Source organism: Panthera uncia, chromosome D4 (genome assembly GCF_023721935.1).
Source record: "Panthera uncia isolate 11264 chromosome D4, Puncia_PCG_1.0, whole genome shotgun sequence".
NCBI classification, from domain to species: domain Eukaryota; kingdom Metazoa; phylum Chordata; class Mammalia; order Carnivora; family Felidae; genus Panthera; species Panthera uncia.
The window spans coordinates 10,789,371-10,801,092 of NC_064807.1; the positions used below are offsets into that span (position 1 = coordinate 10,789,371).

Below are 11,722 nucleotides of genomic sequence, written 5' to 3' on the forward strand. Positions count from 1 at the left end.
CTTACCATGATGTTTTCAAGATCCATCCATGTCGTAGGGCGTATCAACACTTTGTTGCTTTTGTTGCTGAATGCAAGTCTATATTACCACATGTTGGTTATCCATTTTATCACCTGATGGGCATTTTTCTCCTTTTTGGCTGCGTTTTTCTCCTTTTTGGCTATTAGGCCTTTTTCCCATGTTTAATTTTTTAAACTAATAGAATGTAATTTTTAGAACAGTTTTAGATTTACAGGAAAAGTGAACAGACAACACAAGATAAAAGTGCAGGTGGTACAAGTTCCCATATTCCACCCCCCCCCCCATACACACATTCAGTTAATATCTTGCAGTAGTATGGCACATTTGTTACAATTAGTGGACTGATATTGATACATTATTATTAACTAAAGTCTGTAGTTTATTCACATAGCCTTATTCAGGCAGCCTGTTCAGATGGCCTGTCATTTTTCTGTTCCAGGATGCTGTCCGTCATTTTTCTGTTTGGATGCTGTCATTTTTGTCTTCCAGGATGCCGTCCGAGACTCCACACTGCAGTTACTTGTCACGTCTGTCTGTAGAGTCCTCTGGGCTTGGACTGTTCTCGTTTTGGTGACCTTGATAGTTTTGAGGATGGTTCTGGCCAGGGACACAGGATGCTCCTCTATCAGAATTTGTCTGTTTTTCTCCTGATCACATGGGCTCGGGGGAGCACGATCACAGAGTGCTATTTTTATCACATCACATTACGGCATAGACTGTCAAAGGGTTTATGACTATTGATGTAAACGCTGGTCACCTGATGACTTGGCTGAAGTGTTTGTGACCCTTCTCCACTTGTAAGGATCTTTGGAAGGAAGATATCTTTGGAAGGATCTGTATCTTTAGAAGGAAACCACTCTGCACTGCCTGCCGTAAAAGAGTGAGGAATTCTCCTGCCCCCGGCCCTGTTTAATATTTTGGAGCGTTTTTGTTGTTGTTGTTGTTGTTTGTGTTTTTTGTTTTGTTTTTTTTTTTTTTGTAAAGCAGGTTCTATGCCCAATGTGGGGTTTGAACTCAGGACCCTAGGTTTAAGACTTGCATGCTCTACAGACTGAGCCAGCCAAGCATCCCTCTTTCCTCCCATTTATTATTTTACTCATTTGGTTTTTATCAGTATGGATACACACACGAATATTTATTTTATGCTTTGGTTTGTAATCTAATCCTACTTGCTGGAGTGGCCCCAGCCTTCACCACAGGAGAACTTCACTTGTCTCCTATGCTCCCTTGACATACCTCCATCAATGGAGATTCTTTTGTTTTTGTTTCCCAAGCCTTTACTTTTCTCCTTTCGTTTTTAAATAACCCAAATCCCCATAGATGTTGACTTTAGGAAAACTAACAATACTCCCTTCCCAGGTCACAGGATTCCTCTGCAGCCTGCAGAAATGTGCTTTACCTGCAGGGGGTTGACGGGGAGGCAGCTGGGAGTCTGAGGTTGGATAAGACACCTGTCACGGCCCTCCCCGAGCTTGGTTTAGTCATCCCCCAAGTAGTAACTGGTGAACCTGGGATTCAAACACAAATCCCTGAGGCCCAAAAGCTCCATCATTTGTCCTTCAAGCTACATATGACGGCGAAGGCGAGAATCTCAGGAGTAGAGCACAAGCTCTTAACATCCTTTAGAGAAAGCAGTTTTCAAATTTTAATCCTGAAGCGACTAGCTACTTTAAACTACTTTTTTGTTATAGTTTGCTCTTTTACCTGGCTTCTGATTTCTGGCTGAAAGTTCATTATCATTTACAAACGCTAACGGCAGATTTACTACGACCATCGGTGGCATAATATGTGTATGTTGCATTTTTAGTAGATGCCTCCTCAAATTCTTTTCCCAAATAGGTGGCTATTACGTTATGAACAGCCAGTTGCTCAGTATTTCACCCCAAGATCCCTATTTATATAACACACATGAAGTTAATTCCACCAGACCGTGACTCTGGTCGCTGAGCGTAAGATTTAAATGAAGCCAGTCTAGAAACCGCCACTTCCAAGGATGTCAGGTGAGCGAAACAGACTCTCTGCCACATCCCTGTTCTCCAGGGTGGGGAATGCCGACCTAGTGATTTAGGTAAAGGCCCCGCACCTCTCCCTTGGCCTTGTTGTTATTATTAATTTTTTGTTAAGTAGGCTCCATGCCCAGTGTGGGGCTTGAACTCACAGCCCCAAGATGAAGAGTCGGGTGCTACACTGACGGAGCCACCCAGGTGCCCCTGTTTTAATTTTAATATTTATTATTATAGTAAAAGTGCTGAAGGTTGACTTTTAAAAAAGAAGAAGAAGAGATTGAGAGATCGTCAGACTGCGTGCATCCGTTGGTGTTGGGAGGCTGTTTTTGTGAAAACGGGGTTTTTCACACGGGCTCTGGACTGGTTAGAACGTGGCACAAACCACCTAATTGGTGATGGACATTTGAAAAACAATTGTGTCAGTGGTCACTTGTTTTACGAAGCCCAGTTTAGGTGCAGAAGTCTATCTACCCAAGGGTGTGACATAAAACGTATTTTATCCTGTGGTTAAGGGTTCAAAGAAGCTCGAGGAGCACTGATGCCAAGGGACTTCTCTTTAGCTCTTCTGTTTTTCTTCTACCCCGAACTTCCACAACGTAACGCCCACACATTTCAGCCTTTTCTGGAAACCTCAGTTGGGCAGTTAAGGCGGGAAGTAGAAGGGACCGTGCAACCCTCCCTCGCATTCCCCCGAGTTCGTGGATATAGTTAAGAATGCTTAAGAATTAAGAATGGTTCAGCTCATCATTCGGGATGAGCACGTACTCCACCAATGGAAATGGGTGAATAACCGGCTGTGAACCCCGAAAACATACTGTTAGGCTTTTCTTACAAACACCGTAGACATTTAGTGCCACCCCCCCCCTTTCTATCCTCCAGGGGAGAGGCCCGAATATCGAAGTGGCCACAGATTGTTGGGTGTCCTATTTTCCTGCCTCTATTTGCACGGTTTTCAATGTGCTTTCACCGCGCATCTTCCTGGGTGGCCGGTGGGTGTCAGGAGGAGGAGGGGGCTGGAGGCTCTTGCCCTGTCAGGTAACGCGCAGGGAACCGTCATCATTGGACTGCGTCCGGAGCAAGCAGGGGAGCGCTGGGAGGTAGGGGAGGAGGGGGTTGAAAGGGTGGGGGGCGGTCGACCACTCAAGGACTCGAAGAAGCTCCGAGAAAAGGCAAAGTGCATCTTTGCTGGACGGTGTTGGCAACGAGGAGAAACCAACGGAAGAGAAGACCACCACCAAACGGGCAACCAGCCGCAAGCCCTCCTGCTTTTTGGAACACTCCGAACCCGCCGGCCTCCAGCCCGGACCCCCTCGAGGCAGGCGAGCGGCCGGCCACCACCCCTGCGTCTTGCACGACCTGCTCCCCCATGAACTTGCCCAAACCCGAAAGCCTTCGCTCCACACCGCGGCGCAGCCTCCGGGGCTCCGACGGGGAGGACGGCGAGATCGACATCCTGGGAGAGGAGGAGGATGAGGGCGAGGGGGAGGAGGACGAGGAAGGCGAGGCGGCGGAGAGCCAGCCGTTGCCAGGGCAGCTGCCCCCGCCGGGGACGCGGGAGGCGCGGCGCGGCGCGGGCGCGCTTGGCGGAGGGCTCCCCGAGGGCGGCGGCGCCCCGGCCGACGCCAAGTTGGTCCCCAAGTTCGGGGCGTCGAGCGGGTCCGCGGCGGCCTCCGCGGACGGCCCGCAGCCGGCGAAGCCCCCGTACTCCTACATCGCGCTCATCACCATGGCCATCCTGCAGAGCCCGCACAAGCGCCTCACGCTCAGCGGCATCTGCGCCTTCATCAGCGGCCGCTTCCCCTACTACCGCCGCAGGTTCCCCGCCTGGCAGAACAGCATCCGCCACAACCTCTCGCTCAACGACTGCTTCGTCAAGATCCCGCGCGAGCCGGGCCACCCGGGCAAGGGCAACTACTGGAGCCTGGACCCCGCGTCCCGGGACATGTTCGACAACGGCAGCTTCCTCCGGCGCAGGAAGCGCTTCAAGCGCCACCGCCCGCCCCCGGGAGCCCACCTGCACCACCCCTTCCCCCTGCCCGCCGCGCCCGCCGCCCTGCACGGCCCCTACCCGGGCCTGCTGCTCGGGAGCCCGGCCCCGCCGCCCCCAGTGCCGGGGGCCTACCCCGCCGCCGCCTCCGGGAGCCGCCCGTGCGCGCTGCTGCACCCGCACCCCCTTCGCTACCTGCTGCTGTCGGCCCCGGCCTACGCCGAGACGCCCGGGAAGGCGCCAGGCGCGGACCCGGCCACCCCCGGCGCCCCCTCGGCCGTGCGGCCCTCCCCGGGCTCCCAGCCTTGGGAGGAGGGCAAGGGGTCGGCGGCGCGGCCGGGAGACGGATGCGCCCCCTTCAGCATCGAGAGCATCATGCGAGGGGTCCGAGGAGGAGGGGGGACGAGGGCCGCGCAGAGTCTGCCCCCGACCCCGTGGGGCTACTGCCACCTGCTGCAGCGCTCGTCGTGCCTGGTGCATCACCGGGCGGCCACCCCTTTGCTGCACGTGTCGGCTGCCGCTGCGGCGTCCGCTGCCCGGACCGTGTTAGAGCAGCAGCAGCAGCGGCAGCGGCAGCAGCAGGAGGACTGTACCAGCGGCCACGCTCCCAGCGAGGGCGCTCTACTGGGCCAGCACCTGTCCGCGGCGCGCCTGGGGTGTCCCCCCGGAGCGGGAGGCTCCAGGCCGACAGCGGTGGCCAGCCTTTCCGGCAGGGAGAGCGTCTTGCCGGCCTTCTGAGCAGCATCCGCACGCTGTCCTGGCGCTGACCCCGCCGGACACCCCTGGAGCCAAGCCGGGGGACGGCCCTTCGCGCCGCCCGCCCTCGCGCACGCCGCCCCGCGGGGCGGGGACCACGGGGGCGCGTCCGAACTCCGCGTCGCAACCACCACGACCTGGACCACGGTGCGGATCGCTGCCGACTACGTACAGAGGAAAAGTTGGATACTGTGCGGCTCCCCGGGCGTAACCTTCCGATGGCGTCCACTCTCGCCCTCACTTTTCCAGCCTCCAGTCGTGGCTTCCAAGGTTTTTCCCATTACCCATTTCCAGAGTAACTGTGAACGTGAGTGGGACACTTTGTTCTGGTATTTAAAAAAAAGAAAAAAGAAAAAACTAAAGAAAATAAATGCCCAATGCACAACCTGTTTCCCCTCGTTGACTCCCTAGGAATTGCAAATATTATTCCCCGGTCAAGTGCAAAATACTTGTTCTTTCTGTCTTCCTGAAATCGATGTGTAATATAGACTTTTAATTTTAAAGCACTGACTTCTAATGTGTGTGTCTGATGTGGAAAGATGCTAACTAAATAAAATGCTAAGTCACCACACCATATTACTTATTTCGTATTTACTTCTCAATAATCGCTTTCTAAATGGAACTTCTTTTGAAACTTAGTTCTTTCCTCCCAGGGAACAAGTTAGTTTTACAATTCGTATTCATTACAGGCATCAGAAACAATTTTCCAACATGGCCTGCACAACTTCCGAATATTTGACGTCCTGGGCTTTAAAATATGGTATATAGAATTTATGAAATCTGTAGAAGAAAAAGAATTGGAGGGAAATGTAAGTACATTTTCCATTCGTTTTTCATGTTTCTAAAGATGTTGATTTTTCACCTGAATACAGTGGGGCGCCACTTGAGATCAATTTAGAAGGTAGCGACCAACATTTCCCAGGAAAAAAATAAAAGGCACTTTTTATAAAAGCGTCAGAATTTTCCAAAGCAGGGCCAGGGAAAAAGGAAGGATCAAAGGTAACATTTGTGTCCTGGACAATTTACAATTAAAAATTTTTTTTCTCCCCAGACGATGCCTTCTAAGGGCGCATGGGCCCCTTTCTTTGGTACAGGAAGAACTTAGTTGTTTCGAAAAGAAGTTCTCCGAGAACTTTGCCACCAGAAAGGTTTCACTGTCCTCAGGCTTCTGGCGACCGGGTGGGTGGGAAACAAGGGGAAGACGCCCATCAGGAAATAGCCCCAGAGACAGCAAGTTCCAGCAAGTTCCGAGAGACCCCGCCGCACTCCCCGGCCTCTCAGGGCTCCTGTTTCAGAAGAACCACATTCCTTGCTGCTGCTGTGGGAGAAGCCACTTGGAAAGTGTGAGAAGGTCGTTCCCCTTCATCTACTCCGCAGTTCCCGCTGTGAATTTCTGGTTCCGGGAGGGAGGGCAGATCTAGGCTCACATTTTTACGGCTGTCCAATTGGTCCACTTTTACCCCAGCTTCTCATCTCCTCCCCATCTCTCCTCCCCTTGCAAGTCCTGCGCGCGATCCTCACCTCCTCCGGGCTTGCAGTAGTACGGTTCTGGAGACGTTCTGGAAGGTTCCCAAGCCCAGCCCCTGGGAGCCGCCTAGACGGGGGCTTCCGTTCTCCCTCGGCCCTGCACGCGCAGCGCAGCCTTCGCCCGCTCGCTCCGCGGGCACCACCAGTTCCCTTCTGTGGCCCCGATGCGCGACCAAAAGCCCCTTCTCCCCCGCCACCTTCCCTTCTCAGGGTTTTGCCGGGTCCTGTCTCACCCTCCGCACCCCAGCTTTAAGATCCGTTTAGCGCGTTCTGCAGGTCTGGGGTTACCTGTGTTTGGCAACAAGCCTTAATAAAGGGAGCTTCTGTCACACCAAGAACTCTCCCCTTCCCGTGCCAACTCCCCCTTGCCCTTTGTGCGAACACATTTCCAGGCCTACGTGCGTTCTTTTATTCAGTCAACAAACTTCGTGGGAGCGACAGGTGGAGCCGCCACCGAGCCCAGAGGCGACACTCGACGCCGACGCCGGTGTCTTCCTTCCCTGCGCCCCAGACCAGCACGGTCACGAGCACCGGTCACAACCTGGCCCAAGCCGGCCCCCACTCTCCTACTTTTTATATTTTTTACCTAATGAAACCGTATCGAAGGATGAATTTTCAAGAAAACCGTCTATTCGGTGGGAGAGTGAATTAAGCGTTGATCTCCAGTCGAACGTGGCGTTGGGGTCCGCGCGCACAGGTCGGGCCTTCCGTGGGGGCCCGCGGGGTGACCCGCCCGGCACCCCAGCCCCCGTGGTGAGGACGAGCCCTCACTGCAGGCGGCGCGGCTTGGTGGGTCTGCGCAGGGGCGTCCGGGCGCCTCCCGGGCCCCCGCTGCTGTCAAGGCCACTGCGCGGGTCTGTTGGGAACCCCTGCGTGGCGCGCAAGGCACAGCGCCTCGGAGTTGTGGGGTCGCCTTCGACCTTCGGGCTCGTCTTCTTGAGGCCGGGCTGACTTCTTGAGGCTTCCTGAGCCGCCGGCGGGCCTGGGAGGTGCGGAGAGGCTGGGGCGAGGGCTGGAGGTAAGCCGGGGAAAGCGACTCTCCCTCGGGTCCCACCGGCTGATAATAACACTAATAACTAACAGTAAGGATGGCGGCTAACCCTTGTCCCCCGTTCCCTGCCTGCCGGGCACTGGGTTCCCCTTTAACCCTCCCAGCACCCAGTGCCAAAGACACGCTCGAGTCCCCGTTACACAGGCAAGAAGTTTGCAAGTTGGTGAAATTGGGAAACTCGCCCCAAGACCCTTAGGAGGTGGTACCGGGCCCTATTTGGTTTTTGAACCACTAACCCTGTGGGCGCCGGCGACCTTCTCCTGCCTGGGCCTCGGGCGGGTCGCGGAGACCCGGGCCTAAAAGGATTGGGTGCCCAAACGCTCCCTCCCGGCTCCCTGCCCCAGGCTCGGCGTGCCACCAGACGCATTGCTGCCCCCAGGGTCCGGCAGCCCCCAAGCTGGCGCCGTCGGTTCCCCAGCGGCGCTCGGGGCTTCTCTGCGTAGCCCGTGGGCGGAGCGGTGGGAAGGTCACGGCCTAGAGGGCACTTGGCCACGCCCAGGGCCACGCAGAACTACCAGACTCGACCCCAGACGGCCAGCGAGGAGGCGGGGGAGTCACGAGAGTGGGTTTTTCCTTCCCAGGTGGGTTTTCGTCTTCCTTCCCCTGGTGAACCCCAAGAACCCAGGTACCCCTGGACGTAGATGCCGGCGGTACTGCGACCCCCCAGTCTGCCTGCGGGCCCGCAGCCGCCGCCCCCTCCCTGCCGCCCGCCCTCGGAGGTGGAGGCAGAAGCATCGCGGCCCCTCGCTGCCCCGCCAGCCTCTGTTTCCTCTCGGGAATCTTGACTCTGCGCTCCAGTTCGCGCCCCGCGCCCCGCACTGGATCTGCGCGCGAAAGGGTCGTGATGTGGCCAGGATGCTGGGCGGCACCTGCCTGGGGACAGGCTAGGGAGGGGTGGGGAGGCTGGGCCGGGGCAGGACCAGCCCTCGGTTCACCCTCAGGTCAGAAGGTCCGGGCCCACTGGCCTGGGAGTGAAGGTGGGGGCCCCTGCGGGGAAGGACCCGCGGACTGGCGACCCGGGGACTGCGGTGGCTGAACACGGCGAGCCTACGTGTGTCCGTCGGTGGCCAGCACGCCCCGCCTGCATGGGTGCGACGAGGCACGTCGGCGGCGGTGACGTTCTCCGCGCCCTGGCCCTGCATACTTGGGGTGTCCACAGTGTTTCCAAATATTCATGGGAATGTAGCTAGTGACTGTCTTTCATCTCCAGTCTGCCTGAACCAGAGGCCTCTGCTCCTTTCGTTCGACTTAGAAGCAGTCAGGGCAGAAAGGCTAGAAAAACAGCAGAAACTACGAGAAAAGATGGAAGCGCGAGGGGACTCAGCTCTCATCCCCTCCCCTCCTCCCCACCCCCAGCATTTAGAAAGAATGTTCATGGGGCGCCTGGGTGGCTCAGTCGGTTGAGCTTCCGCACAGGTCATGATCTCATGGTTCATGAGTTCAAGCCCCGCGTTGGGCTCTGTGCTGACAGCTCAGAGCCTGGAGCCTGCTTCAGACTCTGGGTCTCTCCATGTCTCGGCCCCTCCCCTGTTCATGTTCTGGCTCTCGCTGTCTCTCAAAAATAAATAAATGTCAAAAAAAAAATTAGAAAGAATGTTCAGAACTGCCTCCCCACGTGAATATCTGATTCCAATCCGAACTGTGATCTTACTCTGCAAATGCCCACCTACCTGTAATTTCGACAAAAAGTCGTTTAGGCTTAATGGCTGTTTTTTTCATATCAGAACTGAAATTATTTGAATGTGCTTTAAGTATTCATTGATTCCATATACACCGCTTGGTTCAAAGGACTTACATAGGTGATAGCTAATAATACCAACATTTGCCCACCCTCCTGCCCCAACCCCGCAAGTAGACAAGAGAATCCAGTTTGAAATTCAGTTCAAGGCCAGTTCCCTGTTGCCCAACTACTTTCACACAATCAAGGTTTGTATGTCAAAATGGATGCTTGTAAGAGAAATACCTGGGTATAAACTTCATTTCTTACACTGCAGGAATATATTTATTGAAATCAGTAATTAAGAACGTTTGGGGATAGTTGTGGTTGATTCAGCTAGCGAAATGGTTTCTATTCCCAAATACAGGCAACAGAACAATGAGATTAAGTTAAATTTAAAACATTTCCTTTGCTTCAGTTACCGTTATTTTCTATGTATAGCCATGTCCATATTTATAGACATATTTATGACCAATAGTTCTTAAAATTAACATGACTATTAATGTCAATAGTCTCTTGTATAAGAGACATTGTGCCATATTTTAAGCAGTGTCTATTTTTCCCTTAAATTTTACATCTTTTTGAGATATATACAATGGAAGCTTCCTAACGTACACAAGGTTAGAGAGATTAGTATAATTATCCTCCGTGCACCCCTCCGCCAGGCCAACCTTATTTCATCTTTAACCCTGTCACAGTCCTCTTCCTACTGGCTTATTTTGAATCAAAACCCAAATATCCCATCATTTCACCCATAAATATTTTTGAACATTTCTCTAGAAGATAGGAATTCCCTCCGTGTACGCACAATCCCATTCGCACACCTGAGTGACTCACTAACAGCATCAACATCTGAATTGTCTCAAAACTTGGTTGGTTGTACGCTAATTAGGGGCCAAACAATGATACAAATTAGGATACAAACACGGGCTCTGCCTGGTGGTCGATAACATCTTCTGCGTCAGTGAGGTTTTTCCTCATTGTACTACATTCTTGTTGTTGCAGAAACCAGACAGTTTGTCTTGAAGAACTGGACCTTCAGGGTCTTGTGGTTACTGGCAACATCTTTCTGGTAAGGTCTTCTCCAGCATGTCCTTATTTATTTAGACTTTCGAATGTTAGCAGAGAATAGTATTTGTAGAGGGGCAGGGAGCAGTCAAGACGCCTTGAACAGTCAGATGTTGAGAGAATACATTTTTATTAGGGGAAGCATGGGTCTGGGAAAGCTTATGGGAAATTTTCCTAAATCTACAGTTATTAAAAAAAAGATTATTTTCTGCGGTTGCCTTAGCTGGCTCAGTCGGGGAAGCATGTGACTCTTGATCGCGGGGCCATAGAGTTCGAGTCCCATGTTGGATGTAGGAGATTGAGTACTTAAAAAGAAAATCTTTTTAAAAAGTACATTTTCCATGTCCTTAGAGAGATACAAAATTACCAACCAAATATTTCTAAATCTAAAATTTCAGTCTAAAAATTTGAAGCCGGTCTTCTTTTGGCACGAATGGAGTTCTTTATGCCTTCAGATTCCAAGATATACCGACATTGTTTGAAAATTATTATTCATTTAGAATAGATAAGAGATTTTAGGTAAGGCTAGATAGATCTGTATGTTTGAATACCTTAATTAGTAGGTCGCGTTTCCTAACCATTTGTTACCTGCTTGGTAAGCAGTTGGTGTTTTATATGCATTTTATGCATCAAAATTTTATGTTCTGTATTACTTTGTATTTTAGAATGAAAAGGGGATAACATTCCGTGAGGGCCAGGATAGATATATAATAGAGCGTAGGTTCCGTGCTCATGAGAAGAAAATTCACTTTGGGAGAGTTCTCAATTAAAGGGACTTGGGATGTCAAAGATATTAGATTGGACAGGAAAAAAATGAATAAGTAAGTTTAATAAAAATGGAAAGTAACCATCTTTTTGGGGGGTTCCTATTACTTCAATAAGTACACACACTAAATAAAATTTCCATTTCTATTCTTCCCTTGCATTTTGAACTTTTATGATCTCATTTGTCTCATTCTGCAGTTATTTGCAGAGGTTTCTGCTTTATGCACTCTCTGGAACCCCTGTGAAGGTACAGACCAGGTCTTATCCATCTTTATAGCTCAAACAACTCCCAGAACATTGTCAAAAATACATGTGAAATTAACTTAAATCAATTGTATCTATAATATTGATAAGTGTGTAAAAGGGTGTTCGTGGATCGGCATAAATTTTTTAATGTTTATTTTTGAGAGAGAGAGACAGAGACAGAGCACGAGCGAAGGTTTGGCAGAGAGAGAGGGAGACACAGAATCCAAAGCAGGCTCCAAGCTCTGAGCTGTCAGCACAGAGCCCGACACCAGGCTCGAACTTGGGAACGGCGAGATCATGACCTGAGTCAAAGTCAGATGCTTTAACCGACTGAGCCACCCAGGCACCCCCTGTTTTTTGCCATAATTTAAAAAAAATGTTTATTTTTGAAAGGGTGTTCATATATTGGACTCTGATTTGAGCTTAGGTGGAGCTAAGTATTCAAATTACCGACATTGTTTGAAAATTATTATTCATTTAGAATAGATAAGAGATTTTAGGTAAGGCTAGATAGATCTGTATGTTTGAATACCTTAATTAGTAGGTCGCGTTTCCTAACCATTTGTTACCTGCTTGGT

General features: G+C 51.5%; 1 protein-coding gene across 1 annotated transcript; it reads left to right on the forward strand.

Annotated features, from left to right (window-relative positions):
* Positions 1–3,132: 3,132 nt before the first annotated feature.
* LOC125924718 (forkhead box protein D4-like 1) lies at positions 3,133–5,334 on the forward strand. The gene has a single exon (XM_049633459.1). It carries the CDS (start codon positions 3,394–3,396, stop codon positions 4,750–4,752), a length of 1,359 nt encoding a protein of 452 aa, XP_049489416.1. The 5' UTR covers positions 3,133–3,393; the 3' UTR covers positions 4,753–5,334.
* The last annotated feature ends 6,388 nt before the right edge of the window (positions 5,335–11,722 follow it).

Excerpts from the sequence above, each read along its gene's own strand:
- LOC125924718 (XM_049633459.1), top strand. The coding sequence starts at position 3,394 with ATGAACTTGCCCAAACCCGAAAGCCTTCGCTCCACACCGCGGCGCAGC.